Source organism: Melanotaenia boesemani, chromosome 3, assembly GCF_017639745.1.
Source record: "Melanotaenia boesemani isolate fMelBoe1 chromosome 3, fMelBoe1.pri, whole genome shotgun sequence".
Taxonomy (NCBI): Eukaryota; Metazoa; Chordata; class Actinopteri; order Atheriniformes; family Melanotaeniidae; genus Melanotaenia; species Melanotaenia boesemani.
The window spans coordinates 29148637-29166408 of NC_055684.1; the positions used below are offsets into that span (position 1 = coordinate 29148637).

Below are 17772 nucleotides of genomic sequence, written 5' to 3' on the forward strand. Positions count from 1 at the left end.
GTAATGTTCCTTTGAATAATGTCCTTTGTATGAGGTTTTGTGTCTGGAGGAATATTTCCTGCACCTCAGGGCATTCAGATATTACATATTATCTGTAAATATATTTACATATATTTTTTTTTTTGCCAGATCTGCAGTGTATAATTTATGTCTAATCTAACTTTTTTGAAAATGCCATTTACAGTAATGCTACAGATATCTTCAAAGATTTTGATACTCATCTGTTTTCCTCAACTGTCTAAAGTAACAAAACTTTTGTAGTGATATATATTCTGTTACATGTCGTGTGTTTGTACAGTACACACAACGACCTTTAATGAACTGCTCATTGTGTTTCTAATTAGAAATGTCACAGGAATCTTAAATAAAGGCGTCAGCTTCTCCTTTTTAAGGCTTGTAACAACAAAAAAGTAAACACTCTAAAGGCTTTGCCCTTAGATTTAACTTTATTTCAGTATCAGCATATTTAACTAAGTAGTCAACTGCATCTTATGGTATTTTTATGCAGGTATTTTCTTAATACAATGTGTTTTCTTGCTGGAAATATTTATTATTTTAAAGGCTTAAGCACTGTTTTGTGATGCTTGCAAAATGCAGGTAATATTTACCTCTATATTCACATGCTATATATTTTGGCCTTGAGGGGACCTTTGATGAGTTGGTTGATTTTTATTTTTATTTTTTATTTTTTGTATAAACTTGGCAAGACAGCAACCTGCACGCTGAATGTGAAGCTGGCAAACACATTTTAGAATCCTGTTTGTTTTCAGCTTACCCTACTCCAGACAGTAGACAGTATTAGTGTTGTTACTGTCCATCACCTTATGTTTTTTAATTGATACTCCACAATGTTTTCACCATAATGTCACCCTTCCAAAGAAAAAAAAAAAAACAAAACAAAAAACAAAGGAGGAAAAACATTCTCATCCGATTCTACAGGTACTTGCTGTATCTCATGTGTGCTATGATGAACGAGCTCGTTTTAGTTGTTTAATCCTGTTGCTTGTGGAAAAGTAGCCTACATAGTGCTACTGTGAAATACTTACATCTTTGCACTAACAGCTTTAAGGGCATTACAGCCAGGGACACTTTGCAAGGACATTATTGTCAAGAAAATGAGTGCTGTATCCATGGTTACTTGTCAGTTGACAGTGCCTTGTATTTCAGCAATGTATAATCACACACACACACACAGCTGTGTTTTCCTCCCATGTAGGTTTATGCCCAGATCAGTTGTTATTCTGCAATACACAGTGAAAGCTATGCAGCTAAACATCCTCATCCCTTCTGTCTAAAGGCTTCTGCAGCAGTTGTGAATTGTTAAACTAGTGTAACTCCTAAAAAAAAAAAAAAGAGAGCGAGAGAAAAAAAAAAACCAAACATATTTTGGACAAGGGTAAGCAAGATTTTACATTATGTTAAAACTTTTAACAATACATATTTTATATCCATTTTATTTCTTGAGACATTTTTTATTATTAAGATGGTATGTGGGAACTACTTTGTTGTGATTTCCTTTGATTTAGATGCAATCAGTATTCAAATGAGTCATGTTTTAACTCTGAGAGAAATTAATGTGTGCAAACTGCTTTATTCCTGTGATGTTAGGTTTAATAGGTATACCACTGTGATTTCATGGCAGAACTTATTCTGTGTTTAGATGTAAGATTCTGTCAATTAGCTATGATGTTGGCCTATATTTTCAACACTGTAGTTTGAATAAGTTAATCAGTCTACATGCTGTAAAATTTCTGTGTACCGTTTCCTTTAATAAAGAGTTGAAATTTGAAAATGGCTCAGATATGACTTGTCCCCCTGTACCAGACACTTGAATCAGGAAATGCCTCTTATACTGTCTGTAATCCATCCACCCATCTACAACCCAGCTGCTATTAAGCAAAAGGTGGGGTACACCCTGGACAGGTTGCCAGTCCGTCACAGAGCCAACAGACAGGCTTACCACCTAAACTCATTAAGAATTTAGAAGCACCAGTTAACCAAAAATGCATAATTTTGAACTGTGGGGGAAAGCCTGAGTACCAGGAGAGTCCATGTTCTACCCGCATGGACGTGGATGCCTACTGAATTATATATTCACCATGGATACAGTGAATGGATGTTGCAGTTGTCAATCCAGGATTTTATATAGGCACATCTAAAAAAAAAAGAGGTCAAGTTAAGACATCTGAATTCAAATGGTACATGCTGGCTCACAGCCCATGTAATTGTTACATTTGTGTCATCAGAAATGCAATTTTCTACCTTTTATAAATACCCTTTTATTAGCAGCCAGTTTGTCTTTATATATATATAAAATATATATATATACACACACATACATATACATATATATATATGTATGTATGTGTATATATGTGTATGTGTGTGTATATATGTGTATGTGTATATGTATATATATATATACATATACACATATATATATATACATACATACACATACATATATACATATATATATATATATATATATATATATATATAGATAGATAGATAGATATATGCTGCCGCAATAATAATAATAATAATAATATAACATGATTATACTTGTAAGAAATGCTCAAATTGCAACAATATGTCACATTTTCTCACCTGTAAAGAGCAACCAGTGACTAGGCAATGGCATTTTAGGGGCCAAAATTAAGCAGGGGGCCACAGTGCCTCTCTAGTCTGCCTAATACAGAAGGGGCAATAAGATTAAGAGGTATTCGTCATGCAGTACAGTGAAGATATCTGATTGTTCATAAATTAATTCTGCAGCTTGACGCTAAACACATAGCAGTCACAAATAACTTTAATAAGCTACAAATAGTTATAAACAGTTTGGAGTACAAGTGTGGATTGGAAGAACTTAAGGAGACATAACTGACGGAGGCAACTTAAATACAGTGCAATCTGTGGCAAGTCGCTGTACCATGAAAAAAATACTGTTTAAAAAAACGTAGCCGATGCAGCCAGTCAGAGGCAAACTCTCGCTGATTGAATGTAATCTCGCGAGAGTACACGTCGCCCCAAAAAAATGATGGATGTGGGTGACAACGGTGGTGGGCTGCCTGTAAACAACAAACAGAGAGCAATGATACCAAACAAAAGCAGGGGCGAATTTCCTCGAAATCCAAGGAAAGACTCAGAGGTATGTTGACAAAAGGCTGCGATTTAATTTCTTCCAGGGTCTTCAGTCAACAATAAAAACACTAGGCCTTTCCTGCTGCTCCTGCAACATTAGCTAACCACGTCAGTGTAGCTTTATTAGTATTTACAACATCAATTGGTCACTAACAATAGCAACCGAGATTCCTTATTTAAACACGTTTATAGCTATGTTTAATTTAATTTGTTGTCCTGTAACTTTATTGTCTGGATTTAAATGTAACTCAGTAGGTAGGCAGTAGCAAACCGACATTAGCCTGTTACAGGCCAGACTGGCTACTTAATATGTTTTAGGTGTGTTTCTTATTTTTGATGTACTTACTTGCCACGCCATGGCAAACTGAATATGCATTTGCCAGAATGGTCTTCGTGTGTTTGTGTGTGCGTGTGTGTATGTGTGTTTTAAGAAAAAGGTTTGTCTGATACCGATTTATCCATGGGACAGGACATCAATTTCCTAAATTTCCCTACTGTAATGGATGAAAAAAACAAACTGACTTTTTGTTTATGCTCCATGAATTATAATATATATAATCCGTCACACTTACGTATTTTGATTAATATCACTTAACAAGAGCGTTAAAACCACTTTTCTTAATATTGTGTAATGTGGTGCAATCAAGATAGCTCTGGACCTGTAAGAGTATGGAAAAGTGACTCTTGGGGTACCCTTGACATTAACAGTGTATAGTTTTTTTGGTCTTGTTAGTTATGATTGAGACCTTGGTAGATTTATTTTTTTCTGTCTTATCCCACAGATCTTTATTGGAATTAGGATCGATGTTGTTTGGATCGATTTAGATTGGAGGCCAAGTCAAAGCTTTGGTCTCTGTTTTGTGTTTCTTCAGTGGTTTCTCAGAAGTTTTTTTTTTCCTTCCCATTGTGGCACAACACATATTCCTGCTGGAGCAAAATGTTGAGATGAAATGGAAATGTTCTTCAACTATGTTTTAGATTTGTGTTGCATCTACACGAATGCCTATACCAATGTTTCCCACCAGATTACATTGCCAGTTTTGGCTGTTGGGTGTTATTCTGTTATCCAGTGGCTCATATACAAAATAGGAAACTACGACGTAATTGGCTGTTAATGCAGTCAGAAAAAACACAATACTGCCCTGTTGAATACATTGAAGTAAAATTTTAAAGATGCACAGTTCTGTAAAATAGTTTACCTAACACTTAGTTTTAATAAGCCACAGATGGTTCACACTTATTTTAAAGATCACTGATGCTTTATAATTTATGTGATTTACAAGAATGTTACAAAATCTCAACAAGTTTTCCAATAATTGGCTTATTATATGATAACTAGTTTACACTGGACTATTTCTTAGGAAGTCATCCTAATCACTTAAAATGCAGAAGTCTGTTGCCCCTACATATAATCAAACCATAAGTTATTTATTATATATTTTTTGTGGATATGATTTGAAAGATTTCTTAAGCTCGGTTATAATTAAATGCACAGTAGGTAATTTTGTGTCTAAATGCCGCGTCCCTGATTGATGCTTTGTCATGTGTTGTGCACAGGGGCTGTCTGAGTCTCCAGATCTTGAGTTTGAATATTCTGATACAGACAAATGGGCTGCAGAACTGTCAGGTGTGTATAACCGAGCTTTCTGATTGCATCATTTTCTCAGAACCTTTACATATACATGTAAATGATTTGCTTAGTTGTTTTATATAATTTTTTACGTATGTTTCAGAGCTTTACAGCTACACTGAAGGACCAGAATTTGCTCTTAATAGGAAGTGCTTTGAGGAGGAATTCAGAACTCATGGTAATTAATTAAATATAGATAAATATAGTGCGTTTAACAAACATTTATTATAGATTGAAGACTAAGTTAGCATGTACATAACATTTGGATTTTTTTTTTTACTTTTGCTGTGCATCAGTTTCTGATAAGAAGTGGACAGAGCTGGACGCAGTTCAACACAGAGCTCATGCCATGCGCCTCCTGGACGGTCTGGAGGTCATTGCTCGTGAGAAAAGACTGAAGGTTGCTAGAGCCATTCTCTACATGGCCCAGGGTTAGTATACAATGCTTTTTATTTATTAGAAATAGAATGAAATCTTACAAGCGGGGAAGATATTTTTGTTTATCTCAGGATATTTTACAGTAGCACATTGTTTTTCTCCCCAGGGACGTTTGCAGAGTGCAGCTCTGAGACTGAAGTGCAGCACTGGATGAGATACAACATATTTCTGCTGCTTGATGTGGGGACTTTCTCTGCACTGGTGGAACTGCTCAACATGGAGATCGAGTATGTTTTCCACTAGCAAACATGTGTTTTGAAAATGGTAGTTTTCAACATAGAATATTCCTTTTAAATGCTAATTTACATTCAGATGTGCTCAAAACTAAAACAAGCATAACAGTCAGCACTCAGTAGGAATCTAGACTGAGCGTAAATGAACTTATTTTTACTGTTATCAGCATTTTTTTTTAGGTAGTCTTAATTTTGGCAACCTAAATTTAGAAAACAAAAACAACAAAAAAGTTAGTTTGCTTTAAAAAAAAAGTGTCAAGTTAGTGAGATTAATCTTGAATGTTTAGTTATGTGCTTTCTGTTTTTTAGTAACAGCGCTGCCTGTAGCAGTGCAGTCAGAAAGCCGGCCATCTCCCTCGCTGACAGCACAGATCTCAGGGTGCTGCTTAATATAATGTACCTGATGGTGGAGACAATCCAGCAGGATGACCCAGCTGACAAACCTGAATGGAAAATCATCAGGGAAACTTTCAGAGCAGAACTGGGTAAATTTTCTTAGAGCAGCTTGTCACATTAAGGATATATGCAAACTCTAATATGTATACTAATCGCACCATGCTGGTTTAACTCAGGATCCCCTTTGTTCAACAACGAACCGATTTCTGTCACACTCTTTGGTATGGTTACCAAGTTCTGCAGTGGACATGCCCCTCACTTTCCAATGAAGAAGGTGTTACTGCTGTTGTGGAAGAGCATACTGGTGAGAGATGAAAATGTCCAGCATTTATGACTGTAAACACAAGCGTTATCTGGTGCTGAAAGAAACATTGAGTTGTGAGAATCCTCCTCTTCTCTGTTTCAGTTCACACTTGGAGGGTTTGAACAGCTTCAGAGCATAAAGGTCCGTAAACGTGAGGAACTGGGTCTTCCTCCTCTTCCAGAGGACAGCATTGGAGTCATTCGCAGTATGAGGGCAGCGTCTCCTCCCGCGTCGGCATCTGATCTCATCGAACAACAACAAAAACGTGCACGCCGTGAACACAAGGTAGACGTATCTGCTGCAGCTGCTTACTCAAAGCATATTACAGATTAAACTGACATGTAAAACTACTTAAATATATCCAGGCTGTTTAAAATATTAAAATCTGATTTGAGTTACAGTCTAACTGCTTTTTACGTCCTTATTTACAATCTTAATTGAACTACAAGAGTTTGAACATGAAACTAAAGCTCTTGCATGAAGTTGGTTACAAACTATTTGATTGTATTTATTTCTGCCCCAGATGTGGAAAGAATGATTAAAAACTAACAAATAAATAGTATAAATGACCTTTTAAAGAGCTTTTACTGTTATTAAGCATTATTCAGATGGCTATTAAATTTAGTATCTTACTCATTTTGATATTATTATTTAAATGATTACATTCAGTACAATAATAATATCTTAACTCTCTCCTTCTGTTTTACTCAGGCTCTGATCAAACAGGACAACTTGGACGCGTTCAATGAGAAGGATCCCTACAAGGCTGATGACTCTCGTGAAGATGAGGATGACAATGATGACAATGACAACTCTTTAGAAACAGAGACTTTCCCCTTAGAAAGAGACGAGGTGATGCCTCCACCTATTCCTCACCCTCCGTCAGAGAAGGTGTTCTTCGTCAAGGGTCTGCCGTGGGCTCCCAAAGTCCGGTAATATTCAGTGCCAATAAACAAATTGCAGAATTTGTTATGAATTCTTTCTCACTGATAAGCTGTCGTTCAAATTTACAACTACCACATTTATTTAGGTGGCTCCTTCTTCCTGTTTACACATGCAGAGTGAACAATTAAAGTTCACTATTTTGTAATTATTTGCTCCAACAGGGAAAAAGACATTGAAAATTTTCTGGAATCAAGTCGAAGTAAATTCATTGGTTACACGCTTGGAAGGTAGGTTCTCTCTTGACTATAACTAAAAGTGATATCTGACACCAGCTATGTTAACATGCTAAGATCAAGTAATAAAGCATTTTTTCCTGCATGCCCTGCAGCGATACAGATACAGTGGTTGGTTTACCCAGGCCCATTCATGAGAGCATCAAGACGTTAAAGCAGGTATTGCAACATACTGCACAGTGTGTCAATATTTCCCTGCAGAATAGATTTATATTTTTGCTGAGCTGTTAATACTCCTGGAATTTAAGCTAATGTCTTCTTATTTTCCAGCACAAGTACATTTCTATAGCAGAAATACAGATTGCAAAGGAGGAGGAATACCAGAAAACTCCTCTATCTGGTGTAAGCGGAAATTTAACTCATTTTTTATGATAATTTGTTCTCAATAAGATAAGTCTGGAACAGCATCATGCTACATTATAGAGAGCAGACCTTCAAGGCTAATAATCAGATTGCTTAGAGTTTTTTTTTTTTGTTGTCTGCATCTCATTTCTTGCTTTTCTGTTTCCTTGTTGTCAGGGTGAAGAGGAGGTGGAGATGTGCGCGACTGAACTGCTCTATCAGGGAATTCTGCCCAGTTTGCCTCAATACATGGTTAGTGCTGTTCATGACTTTGCAGCCTCAGGATCAGCTCATATTCTGTTGCAGCCGGAAATTTCATATAACAACCTTGATTTAACTCACTTCCAATGCAGTGCTGCTTCTGTCCTGCTGTCACAGACACACCGAGAGGGAGCAACAGATCAGAGGAGGAACTGTACATGAAAATGTCAGATTGTGACACTGAGCTGTAGTAAAATATCTGCATCCAAATGTGTTAAATAAAATTTTGTATTTTCCTTTAGATTTAGAGCAGCATTTCATAGATGGCTGCAAAAAGACACTAAATTATTCTGTTAATTTAATTTTGTGTTGAATTTGGCTGTTGAAAAGGCTGATATTTGACCTAACAGGGGTCCTCATTGCCGTTGCCTCCTGTATATATGCAGGTCAAACACTGATGTGCAATGGTGGATTGAGCTATACATGTCACTGAAATGTATGTGAAACTGCATAATGAGGTTTTGTTTCAGTTTAATACTTTTGACTAAGCTTGATGACTGATGGTAAATAGTGTTTCCATACTGCCTGCTGAAAGTAGGACTAATAGAGCTTCAGTATCCACATCCTTTTTTATTAATTCAGAGGCTGAATAGGGGATCAGAGCTGATGTTTGAGACACCTCTGATATGCATCTGCACACTGGGGGGTGAAAAACAATCAAACACGAGGCAATCAGCTGACTATGATGGGGGTTTTCTATTTGTAAGCACACACTGATGCAGCACTGAGCTACATGCAGCCTGTGTGAACAACCTACAGCAGTGATGAGTTTCAGCTGTGGTGTAGCTGAGATCACGTGGAGAACTCAACTATCTTTGTGTGTTTTATGAGTTGTTGGGTTATAATTTGCTTCTAATAGTACTCGTCCTGAGTTGCCAATTACAATGTTTTATCTAATGCTGAAATTTGATCGTGTTGCGGACCAGTGTAATGGAAGTTTTGTTATTTTGTATGTATCTCCTCCTCATATAATCAAGCACCAACTCTCTGTTGCAAAAAACAAAACAAAACAATCCACAGCCTAAAATCTTTGTCACTGTGTGTTTTGTGGGAGAAAAATTGAAGCATGGTGTTAAGCTGGCTTGTTTTGTTTGAACGTTTCCCTGTAAGCTCCATGTCATATTTTTAAATTCAAACACTCTGGCCAAACAACGACGAATTAAAATAATGTCTATTGAATTACATCTCCATTTATTAAAGGAAAAGCTGCAATAATTAAATATGGTGTCACAATTAAAAGCATGTTAAAGGTAAATGTTAATGTCCAACTTGACAATGTGTTTCTCCCTGAATGTTAGATTGCGCTGCTAAAGATCCTGCTTGCTGCTGCGCCGACATCCAAAGCCAAAACAGACTCCATTAATATCCTGGCTGATGTGCTGCCGGAGGAGATGCCGTAAGTGGATCGACCAGGAAAATAGCCAAACTTAACCAACAATTAAACAATAACATTAATATCTTCATATTCTAAGTCCAGGTATACAGATTGTGGAATTAGTCTCTAACTTGAAGTTAAAGAGATTATGCTTTCAGCAGATTATTGTAGATAAAAATGTTTTATCAGCATCAGAATATCTGTAGAAATGTTCATGTTCACAGTGTAGGTATCTAACTATGTCCAGGAAGAAGCTGAAGCTGTAAAGCCGAGGTGCTGAATAAAACAGGCTTTAAAGGCTTTATAATTAAACGTGAACAGTTCAGTCTGCAGGTTGAAGGTCACGTGCTTTGCTGTGTGGTGCTGATCTCTATCTGACTCTGCAGGACCACCGTACTGCAGAGCATGAAGCTTGGCGTCGACGTCAATCGTCACAAAGAAATCATTGTGAAAGCCATCTCTGCCATCCTGCTGCTGCTTTTGAAGCACTTCAAACTAAACCACGTCTATCAGGTTTGAACGCCACATGCTTGTTTTCAAGCTTAGACATTGTTGTGAGGGAAATCTCTTTACCTGAGCAATGCTTGTCTTTGTGTGTGCTCTTTTTGTAGTTTGAGTATATGGCTCAGCACCTGGTGTTTGCCAACTGCATCCCACTCATCCTGAAGTTCTTCAACCAGAACATCATGTCTTACATCACAGCTAAGAATAGGTACTGTGAGGGTCTGTTTAAATAGAATAAAACTGATTAATACTTGGTAAAAACTGAATTTTATATCTTTTTATTTCCTGATCCTGATTGTTGTTTCTTGAACAGCATTTCTGTACTTGACTTTCCATACTGCGTGGTGCACGAGCTCCCGGAGTTAACTGCTGAGAGTTTAGTGAGTTTTCACATTTCTGTTTTGACTTGGTCCAGCGATTTCAAACCGGATCTTTTTCTCACTCTGAATTATTTCTGTATTACAGGAAGCAGGAGATAACAATCAGTTTTGCTGGAGGAATCTGTTTTCATGTATCAACTTACTGAGGATCCTGAACAAACTAACTAAGTGGAAACACTCCAGAACAATGGTGAGAGAAGTTCACATCATATTTATCAAGATAGACGACTTTTGTATGTGTATATTTGCTGGTGTATATCTTTACGTTTCTCTCTCCTCCACCAGATGCTGGTCGTCTTTAAATCTGCTCCCATCCTGAAGAGGGCGCTGAAAGTCAAGCAGGCCATGATGCAACTTTATGTCCTTAAACTGCTCAAAGTGCAGACTAAATACTTGGGGCGGCAGTGGAGGAAGAGCAACATGAAGACCATGTCTGCCATCTACCAGAAAGTCCGACATCGTCTTAATGATGACTGGGCGTATGGAAACGGTGAGCAGAACCTGAAGCTACACTGAATCTACTAAATTGTCCACAAAAATGTGTGAAAATCAGAATGTGTAAGGGAAGGGTTGTTAGTAGGATTAATGTCGCTAGGTTAGCTGTAAGTGTCCTCACATCCAGTTATTGTGTTTTGTTATGGCCAGCTCTGCCACATAGGACAGAGAAATTTACCCAAATCTTTACAGGACAAACAGACTGGATACCCAATCATTTGTAAAGCAGCACATACTTACTGTTGTCAATCTTATTATAATAAAAGGAAATCAGAAAGATGGAAAGTTCAAGTAATGCAAAATGGCAGAAAAATTAGGCTTTTTTTTTTTTTGCTAAAACAATCTGTAAAACACAGCTTTGACAGTAAATTACTGTACTTCTTTTACTTTTAATTGCAATTTTGAGTAAAATTACATTACTCGTCATTACCAAAGTTCTGTAAGTTTACAACATAATTTGGGGGCTTGTTATGCATGTCAGTTATTGTATATTTATATTATGTAAACAGGTTTAATTCTAAAGTATGTGTTCTGTAAGTTAAAAAGAATCTTATGGGAATGTTTTGACTATTACAGCAACAACTAATAGTAGTAGTAGTTTCAGTACTAATAGTAGTAATAGTGATAACAGTAGTAATATAATATGTCCAATTTGAAATCAGAGGTAAACTTGACATTCATGTCAATAAAAACCTGACCATACTGAGTTAACTTTCATATTTGAGATTCTACACTTTAGTTTCACCTTCCTAACATATTCAGCTGTTTACAGCCACACCTACAGCATTCATTTACAGAGTTTTACTACATTAAATGTATATATGTTAGGATTTAGCTGTACTTTCTCAGAGTAGACCAAAGTTTACTAAGTCTGTTTGTCTCTGAGAACAGATCTGGACGCTCGTCCCTGGGACTTCCAGGCTGAAGAGTGCGCCCTGCGGGCTAGCATTGAACGCTTTAACAGTCGGCGCTACGACAAGAGCCACAGCAATCCAGACTTCCTGCCGGTGGACAACTGTCTGCAGAGTGTTCTGGGACAGCGAGTAGATCTGCCTGAGGACTTCCAAATGAACTATGACCTCTGGCTGGAGCGCGAGGTTTTCTCCAAACCCATTTCTTGGGAAGAACTGCTACAGTGAGGATCAGCCACTGTTAGCATCTTTGTTCTTTTATTTCCCCCTTAAATAAACAGTTTTGTTAAGGAGTGCAGAGAAAAACACAGACAGTGTTCTCGCTGATCAAACTCTGAACGCAGCATCGTGCTACATTTTCTGACGGATGGATTTCACTCAGAAGTCTCCCAGATGTTGACTACCAAACATCAGCTGGTTGAACAGGTTCAAGGCTCTAACCAAATGTTTTTGTTTTTGTTATTAACTTTTGCCTTTTAAGACGTTTGGCATTAAGGATGCCAATCTGGGGGAAAAAAAAGAAAGCTCATCCTTTTGTATTGAGGTTGACTGAGACTTTTCCAGCTTCTCCCACTTTTGTAATCGAACCTTGCATTTGTAGGTATTTGCTCTGTGTGCCTCTTACCTCCTACACTAGGTCAGTAAATGAGCTGGAAAAACTACATGACTGTATGTTTGCTTTTAATTTTAATTAAACTTATTTGAAATAAATTTTATGTATTAACTCTTGAGTCGAGGTTGGACTCCACACAGTAAAGTTACATGTAACAAATCAGACATTCCTCTGTTTTATTTCTCTTAGCAAGACAAAAGGAGTGTATAGGAACTATTGGGGGGGGGGTTAGTTTATGTGCAAATACCAACATTTTACTTTTTAAATAATGATCTGAATATGATGAGTTCCTGTTTACAGGATTGACTTTATTATTCCATCTTATGTTGATTCATTTTGAGCATTTTTTGCTGTTTTCGGGGACTATCCAGACAGCCATCCAGGTTTTACTGACCACCAGGCTGGATGGACATGAAAATGCATCATTAGATTTCTGCCCACAGTAAGAAGAGTCATTTTCTTTATTCACTCATCAGACAAATGTTTTGAACTCGTGAATTCTTTCCCAGAACCTTTTTTTATATATATATCTCCATGGTTTGTTTAATTTGTTATTGGAAGGATTAAGAAAATGAAAACGTGTGTAAATTGTGAAATGTATTTTGTCATGGCTGTTGTTGTTTTACATAGACTTAAGTACTGTAATAAAACTATACTGTCATTCAAGTTGGATTCATGTTTCTCTTTAAATGCTTTTGTTTTGGCATTTTTTAGAAAGTGAAAGAGAGGTGAGCAAAGTTGGAAGCTGGGCTGTAAAGAGCTGGATCTTTTTGCAGCATGCAGGGGTCAAATGAAGATTAACATCCACTTAAACAAGGGAACAAATGCATCAATATCAACATAAATACATCACAAATTCACCAATTTTTTTAAACGTGTGATTACAAAGTATTACAAATTTTCTTTCTACATGTCAGATGTTTCTTTTTCTACTTTTTAGAGTTAATTTAAAACATAGCAGACAATTTCCTGCTGAAAATTGTCTTATCACAAAGAATAAAATTAGGTTTTATAAATTAAAATAGAAATTTTAAATATCTCTTGGCCAGTTTTTATGGTTTTTATGTACAAGGCGTGCTGTAAATATTTTGAACTATGCTGCAGGACTTTTCACTCATCAGAAAAAAAAAAATCCTATCAACACTGTAATCAGTACGTTGCTGTCTTTAATTCTTCACTTACGTTATAAATAAATTTAAACATTTTTTTTTTATCCCACCCCACCTCCTCCTCACTACTTCTGTGTTTGAAATCAATTCAAATATTTTGGTCACACCCACTTCCGCTCTGAGATGAACAAATCAGTCCAAAGGCTTCTGAGTCAGTTGTTCAGGAAATGAAACGATGAGAAAAAACGCGCCTTTTTCCACACAAACATGGCAGAGTTTCATATGCCTGTGAGAATGAATCGTCTCTCTTGTCGAATCTGCAGAGAGCTCCTCAGGAATCCGGCAACTATCCCCTGTGGACACAAATTCTGCCTGGACTGCATCCAGGACTGCTGGGAGCGGGACAAGTTGAACTGCAGCTGCCCTGAATGTGGGCAGAAGTTTCCTTACAGACCTCATTTGATCAAGAACACAACTCTGGTTGAGGTGGCGAGAGACACAGAGGAAACTGAGAGTAGGAAAAGGAAAGAGCAGCTTTCAGCTGAATCCTTGCAGGCACTGAAGAGACACCGGAGCAGCACAGAAACATCTGGGAAACCTTTATGTCCTCGCCACAAGATCCCACTGGATGTTTACTGCTGCACAGATAATCATATCCTATGTGCTCTGTGTGCTTCAACAAAGCATTCAGGGCATAGATTTGGGTTGGTGATGGAGGAGCGGAGGAGAAAGCAGGTAAATAAAATAACAAACACAAAGAAATCCTGCCATTTACTAGTCAGTAACCAATGAAGAGGACTCTTTTTTTTAACTATAAACCTGTAAACAGGAAAAATGCTGGGCGGGCTCCAGGAGGAGTTTGGGTTCAGTCCAGGTGAAATTTTCCATTATGAGTCAGAAACCCAGTCCAGCTGTAAGACAATCTTATCCTGTGCAGCAACCCTAATCACTAAAACAACAGCAAAAGAAACTCAAGTAATATCTAAATCATTATGGCTTTTGAGAACTTATGAAATTGATTTTTCTAAAACAAAAATGATCTCATCAAGATTTCACATGTTTTTTTTCTAATTTAAGGTTAACCTGCTTTTAGACTGAAGAGAGAAGATATCTTTGATTAGTTACTTAGGGGTGGGGGGGGAACGAAGATAAAATTTGTGCAACATCATGGCACCTTCCTGCTGGCAGGAAACGATATACACCCACAAAAGCTAAAGCTTTCTTCTAGAAATATATTGCAGACTGTCATTTCATGTTGTCATAGAGGATTGTGGAAATAGGTCACTGAAGTGTGTGTTACTGAGTCCAACACATTACTTAAAGTGGCAGTAATTTTTTTGAAAACAACAAATGAATAATGTAAAGGAAGCCCTAACATTTAACAGTTAAAAAAAAAACTAAAATAATGTTTTCGTGGATAATGAAATGATTTATGGATGCAGGCATGACACTGACAGAACTAGGGGGATGTTTCCAATTTAAACAAAGAAACTAAACATACAAAGCAAGATCCTGTTTACCCAGTCTGTTATAAACACAGCTACATTTCAGCAGACAAAATAAAATTTATTGCAGTTTTATAAATCTTGTAAAATAATGTTAATTGATCTAACATGCACTTAAGGAGGAGCTGAGGAAGGTGCAGACAAAACTCAGAGAGACTCTGCAGGAGCAAGAGAAGAAGTGGGAGAACATGGGGGAGATGTCTGAACAGATTCAGGTGAGGAAAGCGTTTCTTATTGTTTGCACTATGTATACGTCTCTGTCCACAGATCCACTGATACATCTCATTTGCATATAAAACAGGTGGAAGCCAGACAAACAGAGGACTACTGTGAAAGTGCCATAGTCAGAGTCATTGACTGCCTTCAGAGACGTTACATGTCAGTGAAGCAGCTGATCGGAGCACAGGTGGAGGCAGCAGCAGCCCAGGTTCACATCTCAAAGCAGATGATCCAGATGAAAATAGAGAAGATGAAGGCACAGGATGCTCACCTGGAGTGTCTAGCACAAACTGAACCTCATGCACATTTCCTGCAGGTGCTACAGTCACATCTGTGAAACTTGACCTGAATCTGGGTGACAGATCGTCTCCACATGACTATATGTTCTCTGTTGTTACAGAAATGGCCCCGTGTGCAACGCCTCTGTGAGAAAGATTATCTCCAGCCTTTCCATGACGGTTTAGAGGATCTGTTTCTTCCCTTTGAGGATACAAAGAAAGCTGTCGAACAACTCGGGAAGCGGCTGGAAGAATTCTGTGACAAAGAATTTGCCTCTATCTGTTCTACTGGTATTTGTCTTTGCTGACATGTAGAAAGATTGACTCTAATTCCGCTCCAGTTCTTTTAATACATGTCTCTGTTTTTGAAAGCTTACCTGAAAGAGCAAGAGGAATCAGTCCGAGACATGGAGCAAAGATGTGAAGCCAGTTCCTCACACTCTCAGGGTTTGTATCTCCATCCATCCATCCATCCATCCATCCATCCATCCATCCATCCATCCATCCATCCATCCATCCATCCATCCATCCATCCATCCATATTAATGATGCTCTAATGTTGTGTAATAGGTCTTCCTGAAGATAACAGGATCATGAATGAAAGTAAAACAGAGCCTAAAACCAGGGAAGAGTTTCTTCAGTGTGAGTCTACATTCAGACTGTTTAATATGGCCTTATTTCATATACTGACATGTCCAACCACTACTATGCTCCTAAAGTGCTAATTTTACCATTTATTCTTTTCATTGTTTCAGATGCATGTGAGCTCTCTCTGGACCCCACAACAGCCCATGAGGACCTGACTATTTCTGAAGGAGACAAAGAGGTGATGCTGTTTCCCCAGAGGTGTAAAACTCCAGCCATTCGTTGCCCACAGAGGTTCATCCGTCGGCGGCAGGTGTTGTGCAGGGAGGAACTGCAGGCTGAGCGATGCTACTATGAGGTAGATGTGAAAGGAGACAAAATGGAAATAGCCCTTGCCTACAAAGGAATAGACAGAAAAACCCACTCTAAACTCTCAGCCTTTGGGGCCAACTCAAATTCTTGGAGTCTGGATCGGTCTGAAACCTACTCTGTTAGCCACGATGCTCAGAGTATCAAGCTATTAGCACTCCCCAGTCACCACAGGATTGGAGTGTATCTTAAATTCAAAGAGGGAACTGTGTCTTTTTATGAAGTATTAGACAATATGAAGTTTCTTTACAAGATAGAAGCTAAATTCACAGAGCCGCTGTATCCGGGCTTCTGGCTTGGAGACAAATCTTGCATCAGGATCTGTGATTTGAAACGACGTAGACTGTGAACCACCACAGAGAACTGTAAACAACTTTTGACTGTTTACAAGGGTGTCTTGATTCTTGAAGTTTGGACTACACAGAGCAACGCTTATGCACTCTTGATTGTACTGGATAAAAACATGATGTAGGAGGACCCAGCGATAAGTGTAAGGGAGTAAACAACAGTGAAATCAAGCTACATCTCTGTTTTTGGGTGCTTAGCTGGATTCTGCAGCAGTCCTGAAGTACATGTCATTGCACTGATTTCATTAGTGACCAGGTGTTGCTGTGTTTTCTGTTTTGTTTTTTTTCATTATGTGTATAGTTGTATTGCAAACATCTCAGGGGCACCAGATAACTTGAATGATGTTTTGGATCACACTTCAGGTAGAATAACCTGATGAACTTTCTTGAAAATCAGATTAAAAAATGAATCTATCATAATCAACAAAATCTTTTTTTCTAGGTCATACACTGTATTTCTATTAAGTTGTATAAAGTGTAAATAGAGCACAAATTTAAACCTACACCTGTATATTTCTTTAAGTTGGAGAAAATAACTTCTATCATTTATGGAATAAAGCAATATAGATGGCACTGCTCTGTAGTTTTTGCTTCTGTTGTTTAATGAGATTCTACATCAGACATACTGTAGGCTATTTAAAAAGGCACCACTGAACTTTGGCAGATTTCCATACTTTAATGCCCCATAAAGGGCTTATCATCTTGCATCATGTCTCTTCTCTGAGCTCTCTCTAGCTGGTAAAATCCAGTCTGATGTTGACTTCTGTTTAATCTCTTGCTCTGTAACTTCCTCTCTTTCTTTTCCCCACTTCCTCCAGTAATGTCCTCCTGAATTTGTTTGCCTAGTCAGTGATAGCGCATGTCCAAAACAACTGATATGTTGATGTCCAGTTGCTGCCATGTGACGTGGTGCCATAAAGCAAAATGCAGCTGTCAGGTGATGCTCCAGGCTGGAACACAAAGGCCTGGAATGCTGCAAGCCAATGACGACTCCAGGAATGTGGAGAATGAATGGAAACCTGCCTTCAGAAAAAATCAGAAGCACAGAGTTTTAAGGTTGAAAACTTAGGAAGTTTTGCTTTAAAGTGTCAATAAATACAACCTTAAAGTTGTACTAATTTTGGTAAGTGACGTATGTTTGAACAATAAACCCAGA

General features: G+C 37.8%; 2 protein-coding genes and 1 long non-coding RNA gene across 3 annotated transcripts; 2 read left to right on the forward strand and 1 right to left on the reverse strand.

Moving 5' to 3' along the window:
- Positions 1 to 2083: 2083 nt before the first annotated feature.
- Positions 2084 to 3753, reverse strand: LOC121637064. The gene is made up of 3 exons (XR_006009794.1): positions 3491 to 3753; positions 2611 to 2692; positions 2084 to 2155 (listed from the first exon to the last, which is right to left on the reverse strand). It is a non-coding gene; the product is annotated as an uncharacterized LOC121637064 (long non-coding RNA).
- On the forward strand, positions 3012 to 12870 carry strip1 (striatin interacting protein 1). The gene is made up of 20 exons (XM_041980966.1): positions 3012 to 3151; positions 4702 to 4771; positions 4878 to 4952; positions 5071 to 5205; positions 5319 to 5439; positions 5755 to 5930; positions 6018 to 6145; positions 6248 to 6430; positions 6857 to 7077; positions 7252 to 7317; positions 7419 to 7482; positions 7594 to 7665; positions 7843 to 7917; positions 9225 to 9322; positions 9688 to 9814; positions 9913 to 10013; positions 10119 to 10185; positions 10271 to 10375; positions 10471 to 10675; positions 11572 to 12870. The coding sequence occupies exons 1-20, from the start codon at positions 3038 to 3040 to the stop codon at positions 11817 to 11819; spliced, it is 2451 nt and encodes an 816-aa protein (XP_041836900.1). The 5' UTR covers positions 3012 to 3037; the 3' UTR covers positions 11820 to 12870.
- Positions 12871 to 13509: 639 nt separating this feature from the next.
- On the forward strand, positions 13510 to 17763 carry LOC121637187 (tripartite motif-containing protein 16-like protein). Its single transcript, XM_041981185.1, has 7 exons — positions 13510 to 14048; positions 14938 to 15033; positions 15120 to 15353; positions 15438 to 15606; positions 15688 to 15762; positions 15886 to 15957; positions 16071 to 17763. The coding sequence occupies exons 1-7, from the start codon at positions 13581 to 13583 to the stop codon at positions 16616 to 16618; spliced, it is 1662 nt and encodes a 553-aa protein (XP_041837119.1). The 5' UTR covers positions 13510 to 13580; the 3' UTR covers positions 16619 to 17763.
- The last annotated feature ends 9 nt before the right edge of the window (positions 17764 to 17772 follow it).